We start from the raw sequence: 15,228 nt of genomic DNA on the forward strand, positions 1-15,228 counted from the left end.
GTGAAAACTAGAATTTATCGGACACGGACGGTCGGTAAGATCGATTGAACAGCGTGTGTATACGTTGTTCACGTGCGAGCTACGGGTCTAGACAACCGGCTGCGCTGTTTTATGGCCGTCTTTAGCCAAAATCCTATTCCGGCTATATAACAGCGTCGAACACGAAGCACACGCCCCTTTATTGCACGCACGATGTATTCCACGACGTTTCCATTTTTGCCACATTGGCCATGCGTCTATTTCGATTAAACTTTAGGAGAATTTGAAAAATTAGACTGCTACGTACCAAATATAGGTACTACCTATTTAGGTCCTAAAGTCAAAGTGTATTGTAAGTCACAGTTTTCAAACTTCAGAGGAGAGTTTCATTGGGAGATGAGTATGATACAAGTTGAATTCAGGAGTGGCCTTGAAAGAGCATACTTTCTCTATAGCAAATTATAAACTCCTCTTATGGAGATGCAAAATTATAGTGATCGTACTATGAAATAGTCCGTGAAAATTCCCTTTAGATTGTAAATTATATGTTTTAGATTTCTGTGTGAAAATGTTTTTTATACGTACACGTAATTGCCTTTGGACAACTTGTTCTAACTACAAGTTATAATTGCTGATACGCTTTACAAATTGTATATCATACTCCTTCTCCCCCTTCCGCCTCTCCACCTTCAAGTTTTACACAAACACTAACATCGAAATAATTGTTCATTCATTCGTTCTTATAAAAATGTCACGAATACCAACGTTCCCTTGTATGTACAATAAAATTGTAATATATTAAGAATAACGCGGGAAATTTATTAATACAGCGAGTATTTCAGCATCGCGTCCGTCAACCTTGCTTCGTTTATTTGCTATATTCGGCTATTTTTAACTTTCGTTACAGCACCCTCGGCTCGTGCATAACCAACCGCCGCTTTCGTTGGTTAATCATGGAAATTGATGAAGAAACAGTTAAGGAGGGCATAAGATCAATATGGTGATTGAAAGGCAATTGAGAAACGAACGGAGAGAATAATTGTTATGAAAATTATTAACTCTTTTAAAATGCGCGCCTTATAGAACAGTTGGTCTTCGGCCTTCAAAACGATTATTGGAAAAATTGGTCGAAGAAAATTAATCTTTTAATTTGTAAGCTTTGCACGCATATATAAACATAATTTTGTAACAAATTATTGCTCCCTTTTGTATTTTTATTTAACATTAATGTTAGCACCTTAACATCGTGTTAAATAATCGTAAGAAGTCGTCGATCTATATCATCCTCGACTTAAGCACGCTATAAGTGGTACAAAAACAACATTTGACTTTAAAAGGACATTGGTTGCTAAATCAATTTCATTCGAAAGTCAGATTCGATAGGAAAAACAGTATACATATACCAGAATGATAACAAACAAGCCTATTAATCATTACTATTCTCCTACAGTTATAAATAGTAAAATTAAATTTCCACAATTTTCTCAAAAGCACAATGAAATGACTACAATACTCGATTGGAAACAAGCAATATATATTGTTTCAAATACATGTATGTATAAAAATAAATAAACATAATAAAGCACCATGCTTGGATTATTGACCATATTAGATTATCTAGCAAAATATTAACGTACCAAAATCAAATATTGCTCAAACATCAATACAGAAAACATAATAATATCTAGGCCATTTGTAGTAAACAACACGATTCGATATCACAAATCACATGTTTACATAATTAATATGATAAATGCAAGAAATTCAATATTTGAAAAGTTCTACATTAATGAAAAAAAGGTATGATTAAAAATCTTCTGTATATTGCAGAATAGTTAAAGCTGTAAACCAGTTTGCTATAAAATTGGTATCGCTTGTTTACTTGAGCAGTAACACGTTATTTCTATATAAAGTTTTAATCAAGATTGTGCGTAAATTTCTTCTATAAATGTATTTACTCACTTTACAGTCAGCTAGGTTGGAGATTTTTCAAGTCACCGACCTACGACGTTACTCCGGATCGTTTTCTGTCTTCAACTCCGGTAGAAAGTGTTCCTTCACACGCGTTACTATGTAATACTTATAAACTCCGCTCAACAGGGGCACAAATCCTTCGCGCACGAATTTCTTCCAACTCTGCGGAAGAAAAATTTGTGAGTAAAAATACTACTGGCGAGGGACGAGAGCGGTGTACAGAAAGAGACCTGCCTCCTACCGTTGTCGTTCGAAAACTCATGGTGCGAGCTTGATGCGATCGTGTGCTTCTTCCCCCACTCCGATGGAGTTAATCGTGGTGGAGAAACCCTTCGTGTTGTTCGTATTTCGAACCTGACTCTCCGTGTATACACGAATACACGTGTATACATACACTATCCCTCAAAAGTTGAAGCATGGGTGCGATTAGCGGATTCTTAAGTCTTGCGCTTACAATTTACAATTAACAACTTCATTTTGCACATATTTATATATATACAATGCAATGTAATATAACGAATAAATATAAGAAAATATATAGGTGAATATAAAATGGTATTATATATAACATTATTCTAATTTTTATTTAAGATGAAATTTTATAATATTTCTAATTCGAATATCTTAGACTTTCTTATTATAAGATTGTTTAGAAGGCATAATATAGAGCTTTTAACTACCAAATGCGTTTCGAAAAAAGTTTTAATGTATTGATTTTATCTGACAATAACTGAAAGGAATAAATTTGTGCCTTAAAGATTTCCTACTGTTTTTTGTTTTCTATACTCGTTAAAATAGAACTTTTTAGTAAGAAATTCGAAGGTGTGATTCTTAAAACCTAAAACTTTTGGTGGATAGTGTATGTAGGTATACAGTCTCAAACGGAACATAGTCGTTAGATATTCACGAACCGTGTATGTAAGTACGACACAGAGCAGGTGCGCTAAGTTTTTCTATGAAGAGGATAAGTCTTTCTCTTCGCCATGTTATGAATAAATAACATGAATGTTAGAAACTTATTATAAATGAATTGAATCGGTTGCAAAGGAATTATACAAAACTATAATCAAATATTTCGACTCGAAATATCAATACACACTGATCTTGGTCGGTGCTCATTTTAACTCCACAATTTTGATATCCCTCTTCTGATACTTCCAAAAATTCTGCATCAGACAAAACGATGGTAGATTTTAGTTTCAACTAAACTTCTATTGATTTTATACCCTGTGCGGCAACACGTTAAATTTAGAACTACTTGCAGATATCGTTAAGGATCATTCAGGCACGCTATACGGAGTTATCAAAAAATTCGCGACGGTTATTGCCGTGCCAGCAGGGAGTCTAGATTATACGATAGGATGTATAAGTATATACAGTATTGCATTACGTGAACATGTATACGTTCATGTGCATTACAACTGTGCAAGTTATCTATATGGTATAATCTACAATCTACATAATCATGATTTCATTTTTCTGTCTCGAAAGTCTCAGACCTACCTTCAGATACAATTTCGATAATTACAGTAAAGGGGGAAGCAAATTTAATTCCAAGAGAGCAAAATAATATGCAAATTATTATTATTATTTTTTAATTTTGTTGTGCAAATCATCTTTCATCTGTTTCTAATTTTATAATATACTTATGTGAAACCATTTTTAGGATAACACATCATTTTGTTTCTCCCTTCGCGCTTAATTTTCTTTTGCAATGAAAAGGATCTTGACGAACACATGTATCTATTGCGCTCCCTCCCTTTTGGTCACCCTACGTGCCCTTCGATACACGTGACTTGTCCTGTGTGCAACACACTTCCATGAATAAGTAACATGACAGACGAGGAAACTCTATTAGAATAGGAGGCGGGACCTTAGGGCGCCTCACGCAAACACTGTTCTACACACACGTATGTACGTACATGTGTTTGCTTGCAGTATTAAAGCTTTCCCTATCTGATCCAGGGTGCACACGAAAATTGCAAATCATTCTGTATCGCAATTACTTAAGTAAAAATAAGTCACATGCAGAAAATGCGATAATATATGTGACTGTTCCAGACAGTAATAAAGATCACGCATAAAAATTACATGTAAAAGCTAGACGTGTATAACTTTCCACACATTTCAAAATAAAAATGTGTTTTATCAGATTTTTCGGTTGTTTTCATTTGAAGATAAGTTGTATGCATAATGAAGTAATTAAAATTAATTGTATACTCGAATTTCCCGCTTTGCAATATTGTATTACATACACCTGTTATTGTCTATCAGTATTTAAGCACCGTCGACTTGTTTAAACGAGGAAAGTGTTTAAAATCTGAGACTCTAGAAGTACTTCCGGTTTTTAGAATCATGCGACACACGTAGAGGAAACTATTTAATATTCGTCTAACTCCTAAGGGTCTGTATGTATTAATGTCGTGAAAAAAACGTGACCAACCTTATATGTATTCGTACTCTATAAATTATCATAAATGTTCGAGATGCTTTGTTTTATAGATCCTGAAAGTGATCACACATAAGCAAAAATATCATACATAACAGGATAAAGAAAAAACGTTCTTACTTTAATATAATAGCATACATGTTAAAATTTGCAATCAATATAATTTCTCAAGGTTTACCTTTCCCCTAAGTTGTCAAGTAAAAAATTAAAAACTTTCTAACTAACGAACTAAGTTGGAATACAATTCTCTTTCGTACTTAAAGATAAATTCTTTTGCTTAGATTTGCACTACATTTGACTCGTCCCTATATTTATTGCACGATTAAAACTTCAATTAGACGCATCGATGTTTAAAATACTTTTTTGTACACGAAATTTATTGCTCGTCACTAAGTTTGTTTTAATATATTTGAAACGTAATATTTCCTTAACTAAAACACTGCTTAGAACATTCTTTAAAATTCAGACGTCATCGTAGACAATTCCGTTTCGGCGGCGCTCCTGTCGTAATAACGTGAACAATATCCGGCCACGTTAAAATAGCTTGTTTGGTTAGAATATTGGCCGGAGTCTTGATTAACCAATTAAACAGTGTTTTAGAAGATTTTCTCCGTAACTTAAATGTATCTCGAATAGTGAATGAGATACGGTATATCAAAGATCTACAAAAATGGACTACTGGTCGATTTGCTTACTGTTTGTTTCGCTACTTGGTACGATATTACGTACTAGTGGCGTTGAGCTAAGCTTTGAACTGCCCGACAATGCGAAACAATGTTTCTTTCAGGAAATCGAGAAGAACGCGACAGCGATGCTCGAATTCCAGGTAAATAAATCAGCGTTTAATAAACCATAAAAGTATGTTTTTTTTCAATAACGCATAGTTATAAAACAGAATTTGCAAGTAATTGGAATTGTGATGTAACTATCATTCCACTATGACAATCCCTGTGGGATGAATTAAATTATGAAACTGATGAAATACAATAAACATTAAAAAAGAATTACATATAAAATCGTTTAACAGAATCAAATCGATGCCGATTACTCACAAAAATAATTTATAATATGCGTAAATAATATAAAATTTGCTGGTCAAAGTTATACCGATGCTTACATTAAATATATCATTGATTGTATATTAATACTACGATACGTTCAATTGTAATGTATCTCAGGTTGTAACAGGAGGACAATACGACGTAGATGTCATTTTAGAAGCTCCAAATAAGGAAATCATTTACAAACAAGTAAAGACACAGTTTGACTCGCATCAGTTTACAGCGTCCATAGGAGGAATTTATAAGGCTTGTTTCAGTAATGAGTTTTCAACATTCTCACATAAACTCGTTTACATGGATTTTAGAGTGGATAAGCTATTAGTTGGACAAGGAGAACATATAACTGTTATGACTCAGGTAACATTGATCTACACGATATTAACGCTTAAACTATAGATTATTTTTTACTTATAAGATTGAATTTAAGACTAGTGAATTTGTTTCTAGATGGAGTCTTCTGCCCAGGAGATACACAAACACTTGAATAGCATTTTAGACTACCAAACACATCATCGACTAAGAGAAGCACAGGGTCGCAAACGCGCAGAAGAGTTAAATACTGGTGTGCTCTTGTGGTCCATTATGGAAACACTTACAATTTTAATCATATCTGTGGGGCAGGTGTACGTTTTAAGGACCTTTTTCACGGAGAGAAAACCTTAGTACATCCGTTAGTCTGCGAATAACACTACCGTTCGTTGTTCGCAATAAAACAACTAATCCGTCTGATCGACGTGAAACGGCATCATACTCAGCGTTTCATAATATTCTACCAGTCTCATGGTGCCATGTTAACATTGGCCAGTTGTTCTGTTACGTCCAATACTTAGCGTGGACACGAAAATGTAACATCAAACAGACGGAATTAATCTAGCAGCAGAGATTTCATCATCTCCTCAAGTATGAAAATGTTGTGTATGCGCGTTTATGTGTGTATTATTTGAATATTAAGTTACATGAAAGCTAGGACTTTTTAATGTGAGTACCTGCTCTACTGCGAGCTGTGTGTAGAGACAATCGGGCTGTCTCTTCTAAATGATAAACTCTTAAGTTATAATTATACTTTGGCGCTCAAAGTACGATAGAACATTGTCACGAGGAACACATTTTTCTTACTGTGAATGTGTAATAATAAATTTAAATATTTGAGCCTCTGATTGTTTTATTTTTTCTTTATCCTGTTGTACAATAAAGAACTTCATATATTCGAAACTGAAGACTTTCTCTTGTGGAAGTATGAGCCTTGCCATTTTTCATCCCTAAGGTTCGATATACAATTTCTTTCCCTACAAAGATATTACTTTCCGGATGCATTCATTTGCGTGTCTTAAATCTTAAATTTTTTTTAAAGAAGTCATCATTTGTCAGATATGTTTTCAACTACGAAATTCCCTTGTAAAAGCATAGTTTCATTCTTTTACAGAATTATAAGCTATCAACGTTTTTTTTTCCACAATTTTATACACAAAATTGCCTCTTGCATCTTCTAAATCTATTGGTTTTATATTTTACTTGCTTTACGATACTTAAAATTAGTTGCAACTATTGATGACACATACCTACGTAGGTACTAAGAGATTTGTAATTTAGAATACCTACGTGGCGTATACGAGAGTAGGAAATTAAAATAGTACTTTTGCGGAAATACGTAACTTACGTGTCATTAAGACAGCCGGTAGAATAATCTTATCGTTGTATTCACTCTGCATACTGAAACGGCACATAACTAACAAGCAACAGCTGTTATAACCTATCGAAAAGAAAACAAACAAATTTTAATTAACTTGTATTAAAATTTTATATTATGGACGTAAGTACTTGGAACATTCAATTTTACTACATGCACTAATAAATAATTATTAATAATATTTACTTGTACTTTTTATAGCAAAAGTTCCCATACAATATTTACTAAAATTTTACTCAATTTTATACTGTGTTAAATTTTTTATTTTGGTATATTATCTTTCTATTTTGTGAAATGTGTGACTTCAATTATAATTAATATTATATTGTATCTAGGAACAAAATATCCCGATTGATATAAATTCTAGCAAATTATTAGAATGGCTAATTAATAGACGTCATTGCAATAAGGACTGGAACACAAATGTTCTTGCTATCAGAGAAAAAATTAACAATGCAATACAAGGTATGCCCGTTCACCAGGGCATTGCAAAACTATTATCTGGTTCATGTATGTTAATTCAATATGTTATGTTTTAATACAATTATTATAGTAATTGATTATGATTGATATAAATGTTTAATTTATGTACTTATTATTCATTCTCTTGCTCTTTCAGATATAAATTACTTTCACTGTTTAAAAATAGTAGAAATTTTAAAAGAGACTGAAGCTGATACAAAAAATGTATTTGGCAGATATGGATCGCAAAGAATGAAAGATTGGCAAGACATAATACGTTTATATGAGAAAGATAATATATATCTTGCAGAAGCTGCTCAAATGCTTATAAGAAATGTTAATTACGAAATTCCAAGTACTAAAAAACAGATTCAAAAATTGGAGCAAATGCAAATTGTGAGTATTTCATATGTACATTATTTGTCACTATATTTTTATAAGTAACATACTAATGTTTTTTCTGAATAGGACTTGACAAAGAAAGAAGCAGACTATAAGAAATCAGAAAATGCAGCTAAGTCAGAGTTTAATTCACTCTGTAAGCAATTAGGTATCTCTGGAGAGCAGATTAAACAAGAATTAGGTGAAAAAGTAAAAGAACTTCCAGATATTTACGAAAAGATCGCCAAAAAGACGAAATCATTACAGAAAGCTGTAGAGTTTTACTGCAGTTTCGTTAATTATACCCTTGGTAGACAGCATGATGGTGGCTGTGTTCCTATGGTAAAATACATAATTGGTATGTTAACTTATAAGAATTTATACGCATAAGTTATTCCACATAAGAGTCATCACAAGTACTATATTAAATATTATTAATTAATTAGATAAAGGAAATACTACCACATACGAATGGGTTTACGGGGAACCTCCACTCTCTGTCAGTGAACCACCTTTAAACATAAATTTAGACAACGATGATTTGGCAAAAAAAAAAGTTGAAGATACTGTATATAATGCTGTACGTAAATAATTTAAACATGTTAGAAATAATTTGGAAGATTGTCCCTTAAACATGTTTGTAATTAATCCAGGCGATCGATTTTGGAGAAATTGATATAAACGGTGATATAGATTTCGGCGATGACGTTCAGTTAGAAGCAGGAGGTGAAATTGATTGGGGTGATGGAATCGCAGAAGAAGCTGCACCCGCTGATATCGATTATAATATTTCTTTGGAAGAATCAGGTATAGTCGTAGAGGCAGCTGGTCATGAAGGTGGTAACGCTACTGGTACTGAAGCATATACAATTCTTGATAATCCAACCACTAGAAATGATTTTATCAATCAGTTATTTGAGGTATATGCTCTATTAAAATTGGTGGCTAAAATTTATTTCTTGATTGGTTTTGTTATAATATTATTATCTCTTCCATTCTTTCTCTCTCTCATATAGCTGGAAGCATTCCTTAAATTGCGATTGTACGAGTTTAAGGGAGATACTAGTGTAAATTTTTTGAGCTTTAGTCAGCTAGAAGATTCGTCTTCTATTTTGCAACATTCTACACTAGAGAATACTCAAAATATGTTGGATGACATTCAAGTTATTTTATCAGAAATTTTGGATACTAAAGTACAACATTTGCATAACATCAAACATTCCGCGAGGTAATTAGAATAAATAAAAAATACGTTTATATATTATTTTGAAGGAATTAACGTAACTTTTATTTCATTTTTATAGGTATGTGGACACTTTAACATCAACGTTAAAACAGAAGTTAAGTTTAGTTGAGAAAATGGAAGCTTTACAAAAAACTATGAGAGAAAAGAGAGAAAGTGCTGTAGAAGAAGTTAATACTATCCGACCTCTCCTTCAACTTCTTATACAGAGGACAAAGGAGTTACAAATAGAGGTATTTACAATAGTCCTTGATAATAAATTTTACTATTAATATATGTCTATGAATTTATTTGTCCTCTTTGTCTGTTCACAGATTGAAAAGGATATTTCAAAAAAATATAAAAATAGAGTTGTACATTTAACTGGTGGGATAAGTATATTGTAAATACTTAAAAAAAGAAAGACAAGATATGTTCAATGTAAATAAGATTTTATCGCAAAATAGGTAAAAAATAGTATTAGGCCTTATGTAAAAAATTGACTAAATACTTTTTTTACGTACTCTTTTAATAAAATATTCACAAATTATAAAAAATTTATTTCGATGTATGTATCTTGTCGATTTGCAACGTTATAGAAAAATTTATACCTTTTATGATATAATGGATGTTGAAATACTTATTTAAAGTACATCCTTGTTATCTTTGGTATATGAACGCAACTTTATCAAATCATAAATTAACTTCCGATGTCATCTTTTATAATTTACAATTCTCTCCCAACGATTACATAATCATAAATAGATTTTGTACCAATCTCCAAGGTGAAGAAGTACAAACTGCTTTAGTCGTTGGGCAAGGGTAACGTTTTAAACATTCAGCGAACGAACGATCGCATTCGCATAATCGCTGAGCACATGATCCAGAACCACCCCAGCTTCCATGTTCAACGGCTGCAATGTAAAAGAAATGTACTCTCGAATAATTCGAAATATCATTAAGGAACCGAGACAAATAGCACATTCATCAATAAAACGAACCGCATACTGGTTTGTAACCGTGGTAACATCTCCAATAATACGGTACGAAGTACTCTGAGAACATTGCACATTCTGTAGCATCATAACACCAATCATGCATTTTACAACACCTATATAAAATTATTACATTGTTATTTATATATCTAAATTTGTTTAAATTTCGAAAATATTTATAAAATTACATTTATATCTTTTGTTATTTTAATTCGTTTACATGTACATAATACATTGTATAAATTAGTGTCATGTATTAGATGTCACATTTTTATTTATATATATATGTGTATTTAATGTTTTATTTTATGAATTTTATCATTTTTTACTACAATCGAAATTTTATACGAAAAATTTACCTATCTATTCCGTCTATTACGTATCCCGAGCCTAAAAAGCCACAGTAACATCCGTATCCCTTATACGCTAAAGGATTGCATCCAGTTGCGCATACTACCATATTGTACAAATGTATTACACCTCTTTTAAATCTTTTATGCGTTGAACTTTGTCCATTGTACATTCTGAAACAATATACATACTCTCAGAACAATTTAAAGTTATTTTATTTATGCTATGAAAGTGCTATACTGATGTATACATAGAATTAAAGGTAAACATATTTTAAGTAAACATCTTTACTAGAAAAACTTACAATAATCCTTCATCTTTTGTATAATTGTGTGTAAAATTAACAGATGGAGATTCACGTATATAAACATTTTCCTTTTGTTGTTGCATGGCTACCGAAGCCCACGCGTCATTGCTGTGTCCTATATGAAGATTCTCTTTCTTCCAATCATCTTCTATGTAATTGGATAAAGAATTATCTTTATTTAAATTATATGTTTCCCTATTTCTAATTAATTGCTGGGTACTTGGAGTATTCCTGGCTGTAAAAATTACGTTTAATGACATATAGGAAAAGTCGTATGTTCATTTATTTATACTTTGTGCAATCGTTATTTAATGGTACATCAATTCACTATAATTTATAAAGTAATAACTTGTAAATGTTTTAACAAGATCTGGAGGTATTATTAGTTTATCAAGAATCGAATTACAGTTATTTTTCGTTAAATAATAGCAATTACTGTAATGTGCAGTAATTTGACCAAGAATAGCGCAAGAATAAATATAGTATTCTAATTTCACTAAATAACCGTTCTGGGAGAAAATTTCTTTCCATAGTTTTGAAATTGCTTTCAAAGTAAACTGTTCTCCGCACGAAATGTACGTACGTAAGTAGTTTAAAGTCATTACTGACTATTCTATGGTCTTTCGAGTTTCTTCTCTTTAAAACTATTTTAATTTCTTATAATTTACTGTACTTTGGCTATTTTATATTTGCTATTGCACTTTTTATGCGATTTCTACTACCTTTGTCTTTCAGACGTTAATATGTCTAATACTAGAAATACTAATAGCATAAATGTTCGATTGTATTTAATTTTCTTCCTTTTCCTCGATCTACTTATTAATTTACAAGTAATTAAAAATACATCTTTTCTCCCGATTTCAAATGTCCCGTTCTTTCGTTTCACGCTTAATGCACCAAGATCTCTAGCATCTAGGCATACTTCCGTCTACAGTGCATTATTAAATTACGGCGCTAAAAAGCTCGATTAGTAATCGTACAGTTAAATAAAAATATTTATTACTATTATCATCAGTGGCGTGCGGCAATATTTGCTGATAGGAAAGTTGTGTTTTCATAAAAATTATGAGCAAATACTAAAAATAACAAGAATGAACAGTTCTTCTATTTTGACTCTAAAATAGATACAACATGAATATTCTCACAAAAAGTAATCAAACGATATACATTTATTATTTATATTTTAGAAAATATAAGGAAAGCAGCGCTATCAGTGCTTCCATGGACTGCACGCCACTGTGTTTCTTCATAAAGCTCATTATTAATTTCAGATTCACATTTTTTTTAATATACTTCTCTCAATTAGTGGCATTGTTACGTACCACGACTTTCGTAACAAGGCAACGTTACGAGTATCACAAACAATAAAATAAAGATCCCCCGATGGTGCGTCGTCTGTGGCTGAAAAAAGCCATGAGGAATCACCGCAGCATCGACTTTATTGCGAATCATCGAGTACGTGTTCACAAATACGGGAACAAGCTTCGAATATCAGCTGTGAATTCTTCCAAACTTATCCAACATGTCACGATCCTCAAGTTCCGGTGTCGAAGAACCGCGGTACTTCTCGCGCGAACGCATTATGCGTTGCAACACATTATCGATTCGAATGAATGATCTATTCAGATTTATCGATCACGAAAGATCATTCCATATGATTCCAAATACTGATCTCTTTGTACACCTTGAAATTATTTTCTCCTGTACATATCGTACAGATATTATTCTATAAATTATTCCAATAAAATTCCACGAATCCTCGTTGTAGTTAATATTAATATTTTGCAAAGAAAAATCGGTAAATCTTCTTTTAAACAACACTGCGGTCCAAAATGATCCATTGATGGTTAATCCAAATGCCACTGTTGAAAGTATTGATAAATATACTGATTAATTATTCAAATCATGGCAAATTGTGTGTTCCCTTTTGGTGTCACTTTCAACTTAAATTTTAACATAGAGCACGAGGATTTAATTCCTTTTTCAAAGAAATGTCACTCTTCACTTTAAAATGGATAAGTCTTCAAAATCCATGAAATTATAGGGGATAAGAAGAGCACTGTACCCGTCGTTCTCCAAAGTCAGAATCAAAGTCCCAATTGCTTCGACCAGCAGAAGAGCAAAACGGTCACTGACCAATCTCGTCGTGCACACTTGGTCCATCGAATCCCTTTTCCGGGAAACCTACTTACTTCCTTCCACGGTACATTAGACGACCCCTGATTCCACTGATTCGCTGAACTCTGTGACCCCGAGTTTCTTAGCTGGAGGTAGCCACGAAGCACTTGGAGAACGCCACCGCGACTGATCCTTTTCATCCAGAAGAGACACACGCAGCTCCTAAGCGGTCCCTGGGAAACCTACTGTTACACTTTCGACGATTTCCTTCAAGCGGATAGGATAGGAGCAGCGTCCACCTTTTATTCCACCTCCTCGTTTTATCGTTCGACGGTTTATCTTTAAAGGTGCGGTTCTGGATGCTTTGACTGTTTTTATTTCTTATTTGCTTATTATTTATCTTCTGTCAGAAATGAAAATGTTCTGGTACGTTCTGCCTTCGATGTTGATTCATTAAAAGTGATTTCATGTGGATTTCAATCGATTAATCCTTATTTGTTCTTTTCCTTATTAATATTTTCATTTTGTAATTTCAGGGTTTTTCGTTAGTGATACATTAATATAATTTTTTTATATCGTTTCAAGATTATCGAATTTCCTGGTTCTTGTGAGATGAAACTTCTTTGTAGATACGATCTAACTTTTAAGTAGTCCAGGTCTTTCACTTACTAAGCTCAAAGGGTAAAGAACGGACGTAAACGAAGGTGTCAAGATTTCTTCTAACACATCTTAACATTCTATATGAAATCTCGAACAGGAAGTAAAATGTTCTAACAAACTAGTTTGGCATTTTAGTGTGAAATAACCAACGAGATTATTGTGTAACGATTATTTGTGTAAAAAAGAACAGAATGATGATGACATAATTTTCATCCGTAGCCCTAAACATCCGTCATGTTCCAGTGATTAAGTATCGCGAGCAGTAAAGTCACCCATTGACCGACTGGCCGACGTACATGGTTCACAACTACGGAATGAAAGAAGTCAGCTGGTATTTACTGTGAATGGTCGTGCTATGCAGAATCTAGCGGTATTTGCCGAGTGCAACAGATGTTCGATACATTGTACGCTGAGATACTTGTAAAATGCGGTAAAACAGGAAGTAGTAATTGATACGTAGATGTTCTGATTAAGAAAATTTACATTTTCATGAGGCATCGATTGAATAAATGTTTAATTTTACTGGTAACTGGAAATAATATCTGTAAATTATTAATTTCTTTACAAAATAATTATTTTTAGAAAGTATTGTGCATTGTATGAAGTGTGGAATCCAATAAATGAAAATTAAATTATATTAAATTATAGGTTTTATCAATATTTTGTACATTGTCTCATAACGGTAAAATTTATAAACATAACAGGTATAAAACTTCAAGCTAGTTTTAATGCAACGAAGATGAAAACCGAAAAACAGCAGAAAATTGTGAACGTATTTAACAATTTATAGCATTATTGCTTAGATTTTCAATCTTTTTGAAAATAATCTTTCAATTTTGAAATACTACCAGCATAGCCTCTGCAGACGCTTGTACAATCTAAAGAAGAACTGAGAAACACTATTTTCTCCTATCATGATTAAAAATTCAAAATCTCTCCCGCAACTTTTCCCCTCAATTCTTTTGTCTACTCATGCCTGACGCTGGCTAACGATCCTAAACGAGGAAACAGAGCAATTACCGTGAAATTCCGGTTCCCAATGCAACGACACCTCAGGCCAAAGCCGCAGAACCGATTCTCCCGCAACGAGATGAAAAAGAGCCGCGGCACTGCGAGGAAGTCGCAGGATCGCGCCTTTTTGTACAGCTGATAATCAGCAAATGGAACAATGGCACGTCGAAGAATGGACGTCGCGAATAGTTTCACCCGCGTTTAAGTATCGCGCGGCTGGTGTCGTTTCCTGAGTTACGACACCCTCTTTGGTATCGATGAACCCGCGGAAACGATCTGCAGCCACTTTTGACCGAGCACTGTGATCGATTCGAGTGAAATCGGTCTACGAGCTGTTGGGCAACTCTACGTAATAACAAGGGAGTTTGTTAGGTTGGAAGGAACAGATGAAAGATAAGGTTTACGATGTCTGTGAGACTAGGAGTGCTGTTCAAGGAATACTGGAGCATTGTATCGCGACTTTCATATTGGAGGCATCCTGAATTCAACGAAAAAATGATTAACCATTATTCTCATTATGGTGTTCTTAAGAGTAAAAGTCTATCTAATGTATAGAATAATACTTATTTGT

The 15,228-nt window shown here is 33.1% G+C and overlaps 4 protein-coding genes across 8 annotated transcripts in view; 2 read left to right on the forward strand and 2 right to left on the reverse strand.

Annotated features, from left to right (window-relative positions):
• The window catches only part of LOC143429938 (uncharacterized), a 54,097-nt gene extending 51,708 nt beyond the window's left edge, over positions 1-2,389 (reverse strand). For 3 of the 4 annotated variants that reach the window (XM_076905805.1, XM_076905804.1, XM_076905800.1), the window contains exon 1: positions 1,942-2,196. The gene's annotated coding sequence lies outside the window, so the exon portion shown is untranslated. Of the gene's footprint in view, positions 1-1,941 lie in introns of all 4 variants that reach the window. The other variant, XM_076905801.1, reaches the window with a different exon arrangement.
• A 2,518-nt stretch (positions 2,390-4,907) lies between these two features.
• LOC143429839 (transmembrane emp24 domain-containing protein 7) lies at positions 4,908-6,615 on the forward strand. Its single transcript, XM_076905651.1, has 3 exons — positions 4,908-5,228; positions 5,581-5,820; positions 5,911-6,615. Exons 1-3 carry the CDS (start codon positions 5,073-5,075, stop codon positions 6,124-6,126), a joined length of 612 nt encoding a protein of 203 aa, XP_076761766.1. The 5' UTR covers positions 4,908-5,072; the 3' UTR covers positions 6,127-6,615.
• A 517-nt stretch (positions 6,616-7,132) lies between these two features.
• On the forward strand, positions 7,133-9,773 carry LOC143430007 (CDK5 regulatory subunit-associated protein 3). The gene is made up of 9 exons (XM_076905957.1): positions 7,133-7,273; positions 7,486-7,660; positions 7,770-8,008; positions 8,081-8,351; positions 8,440-8,573; positions 8,647-8,913; positions 9,010-9,221; positions 9,298-9,469; positions 9,551-9,773. The coding sequence occupies exons 1-9, from the start codon at positions 7,268-7,270 to the stop codon at positions 9,620-9,622; spliced, it is 1,548 nt and encodes a 515-aa protein (XP_076762072.1). The 5' UTR covers positions 7,133-7,267; the 3' UTR covers positions 9,623-9,773.
• A 23-nt stretch (positions 9,774-9,796) lies between these two features.
• LOC143430029 (uncharacterized) lies at positions 9,797-12,675 on the reverse strand. 2 transcript variants are annotated; one of them, XM_076905996.1, is made up of 5 exons: positions 12,191-12,675; positions 10,866-11,103; positions 10,570-10,734; positions 10,217-10,326; positions 9,797-10,129 (listed from the first exon to the last, which is right to left on the reverse strand). In XM_076905996.1, exons 1-5 carry the CDS (start codon positions 12,318-12,320, stop codon positions 9,963-9,965), a joined length of 810 nt encoding a protein of 269 aa, XP_076762111.1. In that variant the 5' UTR covers positions 12,321-12,675; the 3' UTR covers positions 9,797-9,962. The 2 variants fall into 2 exon arrangements, with proteins under 2 accessions (XP_076762111.1, XP_076762112.1); XM_076905997.1 differs by having other exon boundaries at positions 10,866-11,013; positions 12,191-12,674.
• Positions 12,676-15,228: the final 2,553 nt, after the last annotated feature.

This window comes from Xylocopa sonorina, chromosome 12 (genome assembly GCF_050948175.1).
Source record: "Xylocopa sonorina isolate GNS202 chromosome 12, iyXylSono1_principal, whole genome shotgun sequence".
Classification (NCBI taxonomy): Eukaryota; Metazoa; Arthropoda; class Insecta; order Hymenoptera; family Apidae; genus Xylocopa; species Xylocopa sonorina.